The 18,056-nt window shown below is 37.0% G+C and overlaps 1 protein-coding gene across 2 annotated transcripts in view; it reads left to right on the forward strand.

Moving 5' to 3' along the window:
• Positions 1-18,056, forward strand: part of THADA (THADA armadillo repeat containing) — a 312,115-nt gene that overhangs the window by 47,787 nt on the left and 246,272 nt on the right. For both annotated transcript variants that reach the window (XM_058551343.1, XM_058551342.1), the window contains exon 22: positions 5,558-5,667. In XM_058551343.1, the coding sequence (XP_058407326.1) occupies positions 5,558-5,667 (110 nt within the window). The remainder of the gene's footprint in view (positions 1-5,557; positions 5,668-18,056) is intronic.

Here is an 18,056-nt window from a genome sequence, read left to right on the forward strand (position 1 = left end):
AAGAGGAAAATGTGTTCATTGAGAGGCACGTCTGACTTTCCTCCTGCGCTGTAATCACGTAATGAAAGGTTCTTTCATAATGTCCCTGTACAAGAGGCAGAGATAAAACCAGCTTTGAGGGATGTAAGTCGAGACCCTTAAAGAGTGAGCAGTGCGTGCAACCTTATCGCACAACTTCCTGACTGGTGTGTGTCTAGGTTTCAGGCTGGATGCTTTGCTGATGTGGAGTTTTGCTTGATACATTTTGTTGGTCCTCTTTCCGTGGGATATCGGATACCCAGTGCCTGTGGATTTTTTTAAACAACTTCCTCTACCTGGACTATCAATTCATATGTTTATATATTTCTCTTAATGTTCCTAAAAAAGAGGCTTTTGGGTAGATTTTTCATATCTGCTTTCCTCTTCCTGGTAATTATTGCCACAGAAATCACATGAACAAAAATAATTACCAGCTATTAGAAATTAGCTATTTTTTTTTAACTCCTGCTTTAGATACTGTTGTAATTTTCATGATATACATGGCTAATTGGGTTTATACATTCCCTCAATGTCTTTTGTTATTTTTTTATTTTTATTTTTTTTGTGTGAGGAAGATCAGCCCTGAGCTAACACCCATGCTAATTCTCTTTTTGCTGAGGAAGAACAGCTCTGAGCTAACATCTATTGCCAATCCTCTTCCTTTTTTTCCCCAAAGCCCCAGTAGATAGTTGTATGTCATAGTTGCACATCCTTCTAGTTGCTGTATGTGGAACACGGCCTCAGCATGGCCGGAGAAGCAGTGCATCGGTGCGTGCCCTGGATCCGAACCCGGGCCGCCAGTATTGGAGCGCGCGCACTTAACTGCTAAGCCACGGGGCCGGCCCCCCTCAATGTCTTTTGTTACTGTTTTAGATTTTCTGTAATGGACTATAAATGGGTTGTACGTTTAGTGCATTTATAAGTCTTAAAGAAATTGCCTTTTGTATTTTCTTTGCCAAAGTTTATTTTTTAGAAATTATGAATAAGTATTTATTGAATTTTTTAAGCTGTGAAATGAAGTTCAGTGTGTAACCACATCATTTTGTCACCTATTTATTGACTGCCTTGCTACAAAAGTGTTGTGGGAACATGAAGAAGTATAATGTGTGGTTCTCTGACCTCAAAGGGCTTAGAAATATAATAGGGGATAAAGACAGAAATTTATTTTAAAAAGTCAGACTAAAGGGCAACAGTTAAAATGGCAGATGGTTAAGAATTTGCTAGAAAGCAAAGCATAAACATTCTGGTAAGAAGATGTCTAAATTCCAGAAAACTGTTATCTTTGTTGTTATTAGGTAGGAAAACAATGTTTGGTCTTTGAAGAAATCCCAGGTGTTAGTGAGAACTCACTATAGTGGAGAATGTACAGTTTAAAACGTTAATTTTCTTACTACAGTGTACACGTTTATAAACTATTCCATTTAACCAAAGTGTAATTAGAAACTCCTAACCGTTGACATTCCTAAGGTTATGAGAACTGACTGTGTCTTAAAGTTAAAATTTAGGGGCCGGCCCGGTGGTGCAAGCGGTTAAGTGCGCTCGCTCTGCTGCAGCTGCCCGGGGTTCGCCAGTTCAGATCCCGGGCACACACCGATGCAGTGCTTGTCAAGCCATGCTGTGGCAGCGTCCCATATAAAGTGGAGGAAGATGGGCACAGATGTTAGCCCAGGGCCAGTCTTTCTCAGCAAAAAAAAAAGAGGAGGATTGGCAGAGGTTAGCTCAGGGCCGATCTTCCTCACACACACAAAAAATTTAAATTAAGGTTTAGGGATTAAGTGTCACTACTTGGTGATACAAAGTAAAAACAAAAGTGGACATTTAGCAATATTGATTGCTTCTCTGTGCCAGCTACTCTGCTAAATGCTTATATACATGATCTCATTTATTTCTTAGAATAATCCTGTGAAGTAGGTTCTAGTTTTATCCCCATTTCACAGATGAGGGAACTGTGTTGCTTAGTTAGCTTGTATGAGTAAGGAGGTGGAGTGGAGTTCCTGAGCTCAGCCCTCCTGGCTCCGGAGTCTCAGATCTTAACCACTGCACATGCTCTTTGTAGACACATCCCACCTGTTTATCTAATTTATAATGAATGGAATTAGCTTTGATTTTTCTACTGTAATTTTCTACTTTGATTTTTCTACTATATAGATAAAGGACAAATAAAAAATGTATCTACATTTGTCCTTTGTCAGTTTCATGCTCTAGATGAGCATTTAGCTCCCCTAATTAGACCGTTGGTGAATTCTAGATGCCTAGGGACGTGGCATGTAGCTGTCCTCCCCTGTGGCAATTTACATCCTGTAAATCCATAAAGCATATTAATTTATCTATAGAAGTAGGTTTTATGAAAAGTTACAACCAGCATATGCTAAACTTAAAGAGACAGTGACTCGAATTTAATTTTAAGAAATCAGTGCCTTTTTCTTTTCTTCTTTTGCATTTTACCTTAATTCCCTTTCAAAAATTCTGAGATATATGTTATATTTATTAAGAAAATATTTTGTAAAGATATCATCCATGTTAAAAAAAGCTTTTTGTGAACTTTAAATAGGAACGTAGTGGTATCTAATGGAAAGGCAAATAAGTGGGATTTTCAGAGGACTTTTTTCATTTTTAAAATTAAATTTAAAAATTCTTTTTCGGATTCTACTGTTGTCATTAATTTTCTGAGTTGTTTGGGTCAAATATGTTCCCTGTAGTCTGATTGTCCAGTGGGAGGGTGTCAGCATGGCCCCTTCTCCCTGTCCAGCTGCTTATAGACCACACCGCCCAGCTGATTCCCCTCACTCTTTATAATGAGGTACATCCTTACTTTGCAACCCTATCTTCCACTGTTTTCTAGCATGGAACCTCGAGGCCCTTCAGCCAGGTCTGCTAACCCTCTCCTGTCTATTCTGGGTTCATTCATATAAAAAGACCCAGTAAACTTAGTGACTGTTTATTCATTCATTCTAGTATCCCCGCCTCTTCTCATGTTAGTTATCCTCTTCCATTTTGGTTCACCCAAGTATCTCCTGTTTAAGGTCTGGACATGAAGCTTTTTCTAATAATTTATTTCAGTGTCAAAGGATCTTTCATTTCTTGGAGCTGTTAAGCTTCTAACGGGTACCACCCAGCATAGTGGCGTCCTCTGAACTGAAAGCCTCCTGAGGACAGACATCTTGTTTTGTTCTTTCCTGTCAACCGTAGCACTAAGCTGCTGCGCATTTGGCAGGGTGCTAAAGAAATACTTCCTGTCTATGAACAGAAATTTTATACTCTCTTCAAAGGGAAAAATTCAAATTAAGCCTAGATATTACCCAGGTGGGTTTGTTGGGAAAGTAAATGCAAAATGAAATGAGGAAAAACTGTCTACCTCTCACTTGTATCCGTAGAACCTCATTCTGTTTTCTAAGGCCAGGATTACCCAGAGTTGAGGTCCACTCTTGAGAAGATCATCCACTGGTCACATTTCTGAGGTCTTTGATTTTATTTTATGCTTTTGATTTTGGCCTCTTTGAAGGGAGTTAGGATAAAGGAAGCAATGAAAATCTGATCTTTGCTTAAGAACTAGATTGTGAACCGTTGTAAGTCCACAGAGAAGCACTTTACCAGTAACAGTTATGTTTTCCTGAAGTATGTTTTAATTCTGTAACATTTTGGAAAAAAAAATTAAGAAAGTTAGAGAGGCTCCATCTCTTTGACTTCCTGTTTTTATTTTCTGTGGCTTAAAACACTTGGTTATCTTCTTTTATTTCTCTCAAGTAGAAATGATGGTCATAATAAGTTAGATGAGTGGGTTTTCTTCTGGTCCCCATTTTGTAGAATTATTGAACCTCCAATCTGTCTTGGGGGTTAAATTCAGATTTAAGGCTTGATAATTCTATTCAAAATATACTCTGAAATTACTGTATTGAATGTAAAATGATAAGGCTTACCCTGACTGTGGCTTTTGACAATTAGTAGTATGTGGCTTTTAAAAGATATTAAAAATTAGGAGTATCATCAGATCTTTACCTGAAGCCTTTAGCTGAAGAACATGACATGTCACTCTTTGGGATATTAAAGTGTTAGAATTTTTTAAATTCTATTACATACTGCTTTTCTGGTTCTCCATTGGTCTCATATCTGATTCCTATTTCTCTGAATGTATCACTTGTCTCTCTATAATTAGATATATTTTGAGTATAGAGTATGTCTTTACTTTTCTTCTATTTGAAAACCGAGACGGAGCTCATATTGAATTGAGCTGGGTTATAGGTTATGGGCCTGTTGTGAGCTTTTAGATTTATTAACTCATTTTAATACACAACCTTTGAGGCAAGTACTGTTATTATCCCCAGTTTATAGATGAGGAAACTCAGACGCTTGCGCATGGTCACGTGTACTCCTTGTATGATTTGTCATCTCTAATGTGTGCAGAACACTGATCTGGTCACTGGGCTGAGGTAGAATGTGTTTCCAGGTAAACATTCCTGAGCTGTCTTGGGCTAGCTTGCCTTTTCACCATGCTGTGGTCTGCTGGGGAGACCTGGATCAAGAGATAGCCAATTATAGCTGTGGTCCTGAGTTTTATATGAAATCTGGATTTTATAAAGCCAATAGCCACCAAATCTTAATGGTATAAAAGAACCATCAGCCCATTTTAACAGTTAATTCTGTACAAAACCTCATCAGCAACTAATTGTCAGTCGTGTCTTCTTTAAAATAAATTGTCACATTTGTTACTTGTCTAACCTTGCATGGAAAAAGGCAATGTGTATGAAAGCAATTGGGTAGCATTCTGGAAAATTCCGTGGTTCTGACTCAAAGTGAAGCCTGTCGATTTTCAGGAGGCCCTTTGCACTACGTCTTGCATCGCCATTAACATTTGTGTATCTCTAAAAGGTAATTATTGGGAGTTATTGTTTAATGGGTTGGAGTTTCAGTTTGGGAAGATGAAAAAGTTCTGTAGGTGGATGGTGGTGATGGTTGCACAACAGTCTGAATATACTGAATGCCACTGTACACTTAAAAATGGTTAGAATGGTAAATGTTATGCTATGTATATTTTAACCACAACAGAAAAAAAATTTTTTAAAGAGGAAAAAAAAGATAATTATTTCACCTAGGCGTAGGTGTGTGAGAGTTGTCACTTTGTGTGATTTGCTCTTGGTGTTGAATAATACGAGCTAACAAAGAGAACACAGTGAGGTTTGTGAAGCTGGCGTAGGGAGGCCATTCTACTGTAGCAGTTAAAGATGGCCAGCTCTGGGGCCGGACTGCCTGGGTTTATATACTGGCTCTACCACCTACTTGCTGTGTGACCTTGAATAAGTTACTTGGCCTTTCTGGGCCTCCTAGTCCCCATTGTAAAGTGGAGATAGTAACAGTACTTATTTCATGGAATTATTGTGAGGATTAATTGTGATATTATAAAAATGCTTAAAATACTACCTGTCAGATAGTAAGTGCTAAATGGGTAGACAGCAAGACTTGAGTTCTAAATGATATTGCTGACATAAATACATCTGTAAATGTAAGTATAAGTTGAACATTTATTTTTGATTTTGTTTTAAAGGTAAAAGAAATAGGAGATTACTTTAAACAACACCTTTTACAGTCCAGGCACAGAGGAGCATTTGAACTGGCTTACACTGGCTTTGTGAAACTCACTGAAATACTAAAGAGGTAAAACAAAACAAATATCCTTTTGTGTATATGTTTTAAAGACTAAATGTACAAACCATGTGCTCGAAGTAGAATTTAGTTGTCTTTTGATGTTTAAAAGAATAAGACTTAGTTGGCTTCAAAACTCTTGGAAGAAATTGTTTTCTTGTGTTTCATTGTGTAATTTACTGTAGATGATTGAGTAAAATGTCCAAACTGAATTGCTCTCTCATTGAAAGGTGATTTGAAGCAAACTCAAAGATTTTGCTAAAAATAGTTCTGAAGTTACCATTTCTTTTCATTGAATGAAATGACTGTTTTGTCTGTTTGAAAATTACTTGGCATTTGGAATAAAATAAGCCCTCCAGTTTTTGGATTTGTGTATATTACAGACAAACACTCAAAGATTTTTGTGCTTTTCTTCGTAATTTTATCTTATAGAAAATTTTAAAAGAACAGTAAATAGACTAAAAAGTATAAAAGATTTTTCCCTCTTAGTTGGAAAAATACTTTGGTAGATTTCGTATATTTAGCCAAATGTATTTTTTTCAACATTATAGGTGCTGATAATTTCGTTCATTCGTATAATAGATTTCCTCCAAAAAGCTTGTGAGGAAACCTTAAATTACTTAATGACTAAGTGTTCATGGCAAGTGTTCTCTAAATAAAAGGTAGTATTTTCCAGGAAAACATTTCCACTGCCTGGAAACTTTTTGAAATGAAGCAGAGTTCTGCCAGCCTTGTAGCCTCAGCAAACATTTTATTTTGGGCTGTTAAGGCATCTACTCCTTGAATATTTTTGAAACATTTTTTTCACACTCCTGGTAAAAACATTTATAAAACAGTTTGGCAGTTATGGGCTGCACAGAATATCTTTAAATGATACATTTAAAAATGTCCCTGACATTAAACTGCTGATCTTGAAAATATTTTGTTATCTTTTCAACTCTTCCTTTCCAGTGTAGACATGACTTAGGAATATTTTTTTCTCACAACACAACACACTTCACTCCCTTCAAATCAATTAACAAATATATATTGAACACTAGCTGTGTACTTAGTACTGTGCTTGGTTTGGAGGATATAATACTTCTTTATAAGGCGAGGTTGCTGTTCTCAAAGAATTTATGGTTTAGTTTGGGAAATAAGCAGGGATGAAATTCAAAATATATTTAACAAATGGTATGTTATGGGCACTGACTGGTCAGAACAGACACTGGCTGTAAGCACCCAACATCACTGTATGTGCGGATGTGTGTTAGCTGAATACCAGCCTGGAAAGTGAGACCAGCACACTTGGACAAGAAAAGCAGTCCAATATAATTGTCAAAATTTGGGTGAAATTCTGTAAGAATAGCAGAGAGAGAAAGGAACAGGGATGGGCAGGTAGGGCTTAATGGAGGAGGTAGAATTTGTGCTGATGCATGCATAAGGTTTAAGTAGATAGGAGGAGAAAGGAGGAAACTTTGTGAGCAAATGTTCAGAGGTTAGAATCAGCATGGCATATTATTAGATGAGTAAATAAGCCAGCCTTATTGTAGGGGTGGTGGTGGAGCTAGTAGGCAATACCATACAACTGATAGATTGAGGCCAAATTATGGCTATCTAGAAAGTAGTTTTGTTATAGTAGGGATGGAGAGAGGCACTGAACATTTTTGATCTGAAATAGATCATAGGAGGCGTCATAGAATAGAAAAATAGCAATAATCTATGATATAAGCTCTTAATTCTAGTTATATCTATTCCATTTATTGGCAGTTGGATAGTTAATCTTCTTAGCATTTGATCTCTTCATCTCTAAAGTAAGGAAAGGAATATTTGCCCTTTTTGCAGATCTCTCTGGCTTTCTTGTATGGATCAATAGATATTTATGAAGATCCTTTTGCATTATAAAACTTTCTACAAATGTGAGATTGATGTTGGTTGTGGTGTTGGTGTGTGAAAGTAGTTTTTCAGTTGGAAGTGTTAGGTAGATTGTAATGACAGATTGTAGTCAGGAGAGCCTGGAATCAGTTATAACCATCTAGATCTGAGGTGATGAGAGCTTCCTCTGTGACAGTTGCTCTGGGACTGGAGGGAAGGAAATGACACCTCAGTTAACATTCAGCCCCACGTAGTAACAACTCCACACATGATGTATTGAATGCTTAGCAGGAAAGCTGTGGACATATTTTATTATATTTCATGATGTTATATGTCAAAAATTAGAGCGGGGCTCAGCTGGGTGATTCTTCTTCTCAAGGTATTTACTGAGGTCAGTTGGTGGCATTCAGATGGCAGATGAACTGGTCAGGAGGGTCCAAGACGGTTTTATTCACATTTATGGCACCTTGGTGGGATAGCTAGTAGAATAACTGGGCCTGGTTGGGACTGCATGTGGCCTGTCAGTGTGGCAGTCTTAGGGTAGCTGAAATTCTTTTATGGCAGCTGGCTTCCCTCAGAGAGAGTGTTTGAAGGGAACTAGGCAGAAGCTGTGTGCTCTTTTCTGACCTAGCCTCAGAAGTCTTATAGCAGTGCTTCAGTCACATTCTTTTGGTTATAAGTGAGTCTTAAGGTCCATCCAGATTCAAGGGCAGAGGAATTAGATTCCACCATTTGATGGTGAAGTGGCAAGATCACTTCGGAGAAATACATGTGGGATGGGAGATATTGTGGTGACCATCTTTGAAAAATGGAATCTGCCACGTGAACCAACTGAATGTGAGTGATGGAGGTCACCAGGGAGTCCACGATTGTATCTGTGGTTTAATTCTTGGTGACCAGAAAAATGAGATTTATGTTAACAAAGACAACGAAACTGAAAGAGGGAATTGGTTTGATAAAGAGGAATAAATTTGTTTTTTGTGTGTGTTGAGTGTGAGATGATGATGGCATATCCTGGTGGAAATATTTAAGTCAGAACCTGGAGATAGGGGATTAGTTTGGGTGATATAACAGAAACAGAGATGTAGATTTATGAGTTGTCACCATAAACATCATAGAAGGATTACAGTCTTTAGGGGAGAGCGTAAAAGGAGAAAAGAACAGAGGACCAAGGACAGAGGCTTTTGAACAACTGTGCCATGTGTTTGAATGGTACAGTTGAAGGTCTTCCAAATAAGTGGAATGGGGAGACCAGGCAAGGCCCAGCGCCTGGTATCTCAGCCACTCCTAATCTGCTGTAAAGATCTCCTCATGGCTGTCACTGTTGGCTTTTAACCAACTTGTTATATGAATTCTCAACTGTTGCTTTCAAACCAAGTGGTTCTTGATCCCTTTGGAGACATTTCAGATTTGCTGAACATAATGTTTTGCAGAGAACATCTTTACCGTGTGTGTGGCTTCCTTTTGTTTGGTTTTTTATTTTTAAAAGAAACTGTGTTTCTTTTGGATCTTTTTAAAGGCTTTTTATAAGCTCTTAAGTTATGAAAAAGTTATTTAGACATACAGCATTTAAAAAGTTTGCAGAAATAAAGCTGGGCTTTCATGAAAATCCACTGAAATGGAGGCCAACTGCTGGCCGCCTCTTGAACTACAGCTGTGTTGAGGAAGGAAGCACTTACAGAGATTAATGGATAAATAACTGAAGAGCTAAACATGAGCCACATTGTTTGAATTGGTTTTTAATAGGATTATTCAAAATGTCTTCAAATGTAAACTGACTTCACTATTAAACAATCATCTAAGAATAGATAGGAATGGGAAACACCATTTTTTTTCTGGGAATTTTTTGAAGGCAACACTTGCACACATACACATGTAAACAATATGTTAATTTTCTAGAATCTGATTTTCTTATACAGTGCTTTCTATTTAGAATTTGGTGAAATATTCATACTCTCTTTAAAAAACATAATTACCTGCCTATGCATAGTTACTTGCCTAAGCATTTGATTGGAGTGATTAAGTGCATCAAAGTCATAGCCCTAAATTCAAGTTTCTGATGAAATTCATATTTACTTTTTTACTCTCCATGACCTTAGTATTTTAAGTTGTTCTGTCAATGAAAATGAACAGAACCCTAAACGAGAGTGTTGAGCAAGGGAATCTAGCTTTCATTTGTCCAACTATAAATGAAAAACTTAACTATAAAGGGACTAAATTGTTGACTACAATTCTAAATCTAGAAGGGAGGTTCGTGAGTACTTGATATTGTCTTACTCTTCATATATTTGAGTTGTTCTGCTTATTGAAATGTAGCTTAACCTACAAATATTTTTTGCAATAATTACAATCATTTTCACATTATTGGCCTGAAAAAATGAACTGCTGACATTTAGTTTTTTGTCATAAAATGCTAGCTAGTGCTGACTAATGGATGTCAACAATTAGGGTGGATAGAAGTAATTTAAATATATATTCAAACTTTCAACAGATAATTATGCTACAACAATTCAAATTCAACAGAAAACTTCTTATGAACAACTGAAATATAATAATGAAAAAATAATTTTGTCTACCTTACTGGAGAATGAAAGACCAAGTCTCTAAAGAATATATAGTTGAACAAGAAGTGAATAGAATGTAATGTATGAAATTTGGGGAAAAAGTCATTCAACTCTAAATGAAAGAATATACAATTTTGTCTAAACCTTTCTTCCCATCTCCTTTGGCAAATATGTCTAAATAAGACACTTTTTATTTCTGCACGTCCTATGAATTTTATTTGAAATATTAATAATTAAATAAAGAATAACTAAGTGATGATCCATTCTAGGAAGTCATATTAATTTTTTATATAGAGAGAAAATCTTCTAAATTTTCCATTTCTGTAGTGAATTAAAAGGATTTGGGGGAAAACTAGGATGTCTTAATGTTTAAATTCTATATTCTATAATTCTATACTCTAAATTCTAAATATTCTATATTCTAAATTCTAAATTCTGTATTCTTTGGGTCTTTGGTTTGTGACCCCTGAATATTTATTTTTAAGCCCACTCCATAGTTGAGTCGGATATTACCTTCTTTCTGGAACTTTGAATACTCGTTTTTAAAGTTCTTATAATAATACTGAATCATTTAGACACAATAACGGAGGAATCTTGTTCTCAGTGAGTAACCTTTATCTCAGCTAAGTCCCAGAGTTTTTAATATTAATTTTTTCTCCTTGATCTCAGGGAATGGTTATATTAAATATTAAGAGAACCAACAATATGGTACATCCTTCTGACCATTTCTTTTAATCCACCGACTCATGCTCTTCTCCCCTTGGCCTTCTGATTGGTAATTCAATTTAGATTTGGTCATTGCTGTTATTGCCTTGCCTGCAGCTGAGGCTTCAGACTAGCCCCCTGATGTTTTAGCCTGCAGTAAACCTCAACGATATTTGATGGTGGTGAGGGAGGTTAAGATGGCTTCTGTTGATATGTAGCTTTCTCACTGGGTCTCATTTGGGCAAATCATTTTTCAGGCTTAAAATTTCTCCATGCTTCAGGGTTATGTTCCCATTTTAAAATGTTCATGCACATGCACACAACCTTCCTGCACATCTGTCACTGTTTAGTTTAATTGAAATAATAAACATGAACCTTAAAATAATAAACATAATACTTGACCAAAGAATGAATGGAGTGGAGAATTTAGCTTATGAAATAATTGGAGATTGGAAAAATCTCTCTAAGTTAGGAAAAATAACCATACTGTGAAAGAGTTTGAGGAAATGAAGGTAAGATTTCTCAATTAACAATAGTAATATAACTAATCAGAACTCAACAAAAAATAGCTCTGTGTTTCCATACTTCAGTGGATGGATGAAGCCATTGGAGAGCCACTTTGTAGTCAGGGAACCTGATTTATTGGCACAAAATAGTCTAATGACCAATTAGTTGGGTACAGCATATGTAATTTGATTTCAGTCTGCGGGTTTTATGCTTATCTTAGAATACTTATCCACTACGAGTGAGATAGCTTTGTGGATAGAAATTGGACTAATCTGTTTATGGAACAATAATTTGCTCCAGTGATCTGTTCAAGACAACACAAAGGCCTAAAGACCCGCTATGGCCTGGGCTGTTCATTTCTGTTACTTTTAGTAGAGACTCAGGCCATAGCACTTAGCGCAGGAAAAAAAAACTCAGCAAAACCCCCTACCTCTTTCCTATCAGGCTTTTTTTTTTTTTTTTTTAAATTTCTACTACTACTTGGCTGTGATAAACAGGAAAATCAGAGTGGTCTGCTTTCTCCCACACCCCCACCCTCAACCACCACCTCCCCTAGAGTGTAGAGGAAAGAATATTGAGGTATGAATTAGTGTTGAGTTCCACCTACCAGCTTTGTTGACAATAGGAAAGCCATTTAACCTTTCTGGACTGCCGTGTCCTTTTTGATAAAGTAAGAGGGTTCAGCTTTCTAAGGCCTCTTTCAGCTCTGAGCATTCTACTCGGTGTACAGTACTGCTTTCTAGTTTCTGATTGGGAAAGTCTGGGGATTTGGGATATGCAAGATTGAGGGAAGTGGGATACATTTTTAGTAAACTTCCTTTAGAATTTGTAAACTGATCTTTTAGGAGTATTTTGTGGATTAATAACATTTAGTGAGAGTTGCTTATGAAGAACCTTGAATCACTGGTAAGAATGTTACAATTTTTATGATGTACTCAAGTCTAAAGACACTGTGTATTTTGTATTAATTTGACATGGGAGTGAAATAAAGCAAAAGAGCCTTCAGACAAAGAGGATGTCTGCTCTTTTAGTGGAGGGGCACTCGCTAACAAAAGCAGGATTGGAATTCCCCGTAGCTGTGGTTGGTGACTGCATAGAGTTGGCACAGAGAACCGAGGACTGCTTCACTCAGGAACCTTTCCCTTTTCCTTGCTGACTCCTGGATTGTGTGATGAGGAACCGAAACAAACAACTAGACTTTGTCACATTGTTCTTGGGAGCCTTGCATGCTTCCATTTTTACCTCTCAATCCCTTCATTATCACAAACACCAGCAACTCTGAAGTTTTGAAATCACTTCCTTATAGAGTAATCTTTCCTTGCTGGGGAGTAGACAGAAGTTTCATTGACTAGTCAGAACTCTGGATTAGGCTATTGTGTTTTATAGGTACAATGGTGAATGACTTCACCATTGAGAAGACTTAAAGGTCTAGCCCTCCCTTTCTACACCTGATTTTTTAATTATCTGACCAACTGAAGGCACAGCTAATGTACAGCAGCTGGCATCAACACTAGTTGGTCCTTAGTTAGTCATTCAACAAAATATTTCTTGAACATCTACTGTGTGCCAGATGCTGTGGTGGAAATGCTTTGTTTGACCATTGAGAGTATAATATGGTAGGCCAGAGTTGCTGTAAACCTAGAGACAATTATTAGGATCTAAATTTGAAACACTGATCTCTATAGAACTGAGAGGCATATGAAGACCTGAAAAAGGAACTAAGGCTTGTGTAGGACCATGATGAGGTGTTTTGGAGACGTTCTCATGAGTAGTTTTGGGTGCTTATTTAATTTAGGGTCATTGCTTTCTCCATTTGCAATAGTAACCCAGGTAGTAATAGCTCGTTGAATTTCAAAGCATTTTTATAGTGATTTTATTTTAATTCTTGGGCACTGAGAAATCAAATGATTTGTTCATAGCCATACAACTAGTTGGTGACAGAGCCGGGACTGGAATCCAAATGTTTTTTTGGAACTTCATACTGCTTCAGAGATTAGCAGTTTAACAGAAGTTTATTGATCACCTGCTTTATGTAAGAAATTGTGAGCAGCATTATAGAGGATAAAATATTGGTAAAACATGGTTCTTGTTCTTAGCGGAACTTCCAGGCTAGCACAATTTTTGGGATTAGAGAAGTAAATTAAATCATTTACAAGGAAGAAATGCAGGACCAAGAAAAAGTTCCACTTGCTTGGCAGTCTGTCCCAGGTGATGGGAAGAATAATTAATGCCATTAACAAAGCAAGGCAAGAAGAAGAAAGGGACTGATGGGAGGCAGGCTAATACTTTAGACATGTGGAGTTTGAGGTGGTGCTGGGAGGCTGCGTAGAGGGATAGCAGACAGTGGAAATGAAGGTGGAGAAATTGGGTGAGGGGTCAGAGTTGGAGATGGGGTGGCCTGGAACTCCCCCAGTCTTTTAGCAGCAGAAACCCAACGTTCTGGGAAGCCCGTCTGTCCCAGGCAGACAGGGATGGTTGGTCACTCTTGCTGGGGGTATATATTTTGAGAGTCAGCCATACAGAGGAAATAATTGAAGCCACAGGCCTGGAAGAGGTCTCCTAAAGAGCCTTAAGAGAGAAGGGAAAAGGTTGTAACCTCAGATTAAATCTTGTATTTGTTAGAACTCAGAAACACTGGTCATTTGAAACATAGTTTCTACCCCATGTTCACAGCTATACAAACCTCAGTTAAATAACACTTTACACAAACCTGAACCCTATACTGGGTTTTGTTCTAGAATCTTGGAAAAAAAAAAATATCTCTTGGGGTATCATTTAGGCTAAGAGAGTTGATTTTGATAGGCTGCTTGGGGGTTTCAGTAGAAAATATCTTCGTATGAGTGCTGTGACCTTGGTATGTGGAGATTATGAAAGTGTTTATACCTATTTGAGGAAGCTAAGGAGTTGAATCACCTGCTGGCTTTAATGATGGACGCCTCTTGTCACTGGAAAGCACTTTTGTTTATACCTTCTTTTCTAGTTACTATGCCCTCTTTCTTTGTCAACCTGGTTTTTTAGAATGGCACACTTAACAGAGTCGGCGAGTTATAGGTCGTTCATTTATCCAACAGATATTTACTGAGCTCCTTATTGGGTGCCAGGCCCTGTTCTAGGTGCTGGGAGTAGAGAAGTGGATAGGACAGAGTGTGTCCCTGATATCATGGAGTTCATATTTTAAAGGACATCTAGAAAATAATAAGAAACTATTAATTAGCAATATGTATTTTGATGTGGTAAAGTTTAGTGTTAAGGAGAAATCTCTCTTTCCTCTTGCTCTAAAGTGAGCCAAGCCTTGAATGACAAGCAGCAGCGTTCTGAGGGAACAGCTCTCCAGGCAAGGGCAACAGCTCACACAAAAGCCTTTGCTGTATTTGAAGAACAGAGTGCTATAAGATGAAATTGAATGAGATTGTCCAAATATGTAGGGCTTTGTGAGGCAGGATAAGGAGTTTGGATTTTGTGCTCCCTGGAAATCTTTTTTTTTTTTTTTCCTGAGAGTCTCCAACCAAATAGATATAAAAATAAAAGGTACTTTGGGAATTGTTCAAACATTAGTATGTATGAACCCTAATAAGTAGCTTTCAGATTATCAACAAATAAAGTACATATGTGTGTGTTATGGAGTTGCATACAAGAGTGGAGAGTGGCTGGATAGGACAAATGAGAAATTACATGAATGTATAAAATAAATGGAAATAAAGTTTGTGTTCCCAGAAAGTGTACTGTATCTCTCCAAGCTGTTTATCTCCTCTTGACTCTTTTCCTACCTGTACTTGGAATATTAGATCAGTTTGTTCAATATCATCAGTAGGTGATTTTAGACTAGTGCGTGGAATATGTAAAGCACGTAGCTTGTGAAGCAAACACCTCTTTTTACATTGTGGATAATTTTTCTCTTCTAAGCCTGAAGTATATGCTGCTCCAATTATTAGGGTGTAGCCTCCCTCCCCACAGTTCAAAGTCAATAGTCTGACTTGTTTTCTGTGTTATGGGCTGCTAAAGCTTTGCTTTGCAACACTTTGGACTTGTGTGAGTGAGAAAAGTGGCATTCCTCATAACATTAATATAGTAGAGGTTTGGAGGTGATTCTAAAATTATCAGATTGTCTTTCTTCTATTTTCCCTGAAAGCCTCACTCTTTTTTTTTTTTAATGGGGATAGGTACATGTTTTTCAGTTTCCTCTGTTTTCATCTGTATGAAGGAATAAAACTCTTATGTCTCTGTATTGTATATCAGACCAGTACTAATTATTCCCCCTTGGTTGCCGGTGTATCATCTGATGTGTGATATGCAGGGTTTTGGGAATCTAAGTGTGCTCTTCTGAATAGCCAGGCTAAGAGTTTGTTATTTTTTAAATTATTGTTTATAGCTGTTTTCATTCAGATGATGCTGGTGATGACTGATGAGCTTGAGTAAACACATCATTTACTTTGTATCAAGTTTAGGGACAAATTCTGATTTTGTCCCAAAAACAAACTCATTTTTTGTTTGCATTATTTAGAATTATTTAATGGTTAGCAACTGAAAAATAAGGAAAGAGAAATAAAGGACCATGGTAAGACAAATTTTATTAACAATCAATAAATAAATTGTTTTTATTGATATTTATTTTTATCAACCCCAATAACTTATGAGTTTTCATTTGGAATTTCTCTTAAACCTGACAAAATGAAAGTCTGTGTTTATGGGAAAGAGGAAAGATTTTCTTCCTTCTTGTGCTAAAAGCCCCTAGTGATAACAGCTTGGTTAGTAAATTATTATTTAGGAAATGAGGATAAAGGGAGAGGCTTAACCTTTACTTAGCTGAAGTTACACATAACTAGTTTCCTGGCTATTGAGTCTTAATAATTTTCTGGGAATTTTGCCTCATATATTGGCTTTAAATGTACTTCACATTTAAAAACTGAAATTAGTTGCTTTGTGTTTGCAGGTGAAATAATTTCTTTAGGCCAGGGGTGAGTCATTCAGTTAATGTAAGAAAACAGTTTAACAGTAATAAATGTCCCCAGTTGTCTAAGAGAGTTGGAATACCTCCAGAATGAATGAGACACAGTTCACCTCAAGTCAATTATAAGTAGCTTATCCACTGAGTGGATTTTTCTGTAGGATATTTTCATTCTCCAGCTAGGTTTCCATCCATATCACTCAGATTGTTTAAAAACTACTTTAACCTCCACCTTCAGGGTGGTAGACATTCAGGGATTGAAGTCAGTCTGAACGGTAACCTGAATAAAACATGATTGGGAAGGTAATTTCTTAAAAACAGTATACTCTGTTAATACATTCCAAAACCAGAGGAACATGCTTTCTGAATGATATGTCATTTGGAGTTTTTATTCTGCTGCTCCCTTCCTAGGGCGCAGCATAATGCCAGGCAACTACTAGGTACTTAATAGATCTTTTTTCCAAATAAATGAATGAAATCCACTGAAGCAAATAATAGAGAGTTGATAGAATCTCCATCATGAGCTAGATCAAGCCAAATGTGTAACTGAGCATTTAGGGTATAATGCCTTTTTATTAAGCAAGGGTTTTGGTGTCAATCTACATTTTAATTCTCCCTTTGTCACTTATTATCTGTATAACCTTGGGCAAATTATTTAACTTCTCTCTCTTTCCTTTTTTTTTTTCACTTGATTTAAAAAATTAGTGTGAAAGACTTGAACATATTGGTAAGTACAGTGGAGACTATAATCAACAGTTGGATAGCTGGAGGAAGAGCTTTCCAGGAAGAGAGAAGGTCAAGGGCAAAAGTCTTGAGAGGAATGAATTTAGAGTAGTTAAGGAACAGCAAGTAAACCATTTGTGACTGGAGTGGAGTAAGGGAAGAAGTTGTGGAAGATAAGATCAGAGAGGTAACGGGGACTAAATGCTATAAGATGTAGTAAGGACTTTGACGTTTATTCTGAGTAAAATGGGGAACCACTGGAGGGTTTGTGAACAGAGTATCATGATCTGGCCTTTTAAAAGGATTACTTTGACTGTTGTGTTACTATAATAGTAAAAGCAGACATCAGTTAGGAAGTTACACTATTATTGTAATTCAAGAAAGATGGTGATGGCTTGGAGAGTAGTGGAGATAGTAAAAAGTGATCTGAATCTGGATGTAATTTGAAGGTAGAATAGACAGGATATGCTGGCATATTGGATTTGGTATTTGAGAGAAAGGATGATTCCAAAATTTTTGGCCTAAGATATGTTATTCATAAACTAGTATGAGGAAGACTGGGTAGAAGTGATTTTTGGAGGAAGACCAGGAGTTTAGTGTGGGGCATGGTAAGGTTGAGATGTCTAGTAGACACCACACTGAGACTGCTCTGGGTTTGCTGAAGTATGCCCTTTAGAATTTCTTTTTGTGCAGGTCTCTGAGAGGCAGGCTTACTCTTTGTACATCTTAAATTGTCTTTATCTTACCTCCACTTTTGAATGTAGTTTAACTGGGTATAGAATTCTGGTTGACAGTTATTTTCCCTCACTGCTTTGAAGATATTGTGTCTTTTATTATAGCCAGTGAGAAACTTGTCTTTGATATAATTGGTGTTCCTTTGTAGGTAGTCTGTTTTTTTCTTTCATCTCCTGTGGCTTTTAAGGTGTTCTCTTAATCACAATTTCGCTATGATATGTCTAGGTATGAATTTATTTACTTGGAGTAGGTACTTGGCATATCCTTTGAATCTGAGGCCTCATAACTTTCTTCAGTTCTAGGAAATTTTTAGATATTTCTTTGAGTATTTTTCTCCTAGTAGCCATTCTGTTCCTGTTTCCTGACTC

The sequence above is a fragment of the Diceros bicornis genome, chromosome 12 (assembly GCF_020826845.1).
Source record: "Diceros bicornis minor isolate mBicDic1 chromosome 12, mDicBic1.mat.cur, whole genome shotgun sequence".
Classification (NCBI taxonomy): Eukaryota; Metazoa; Chordata; class Mammalia; order Perissodactyla; family Rhinocerotidae; genus Diceros; species Diceros bicornis.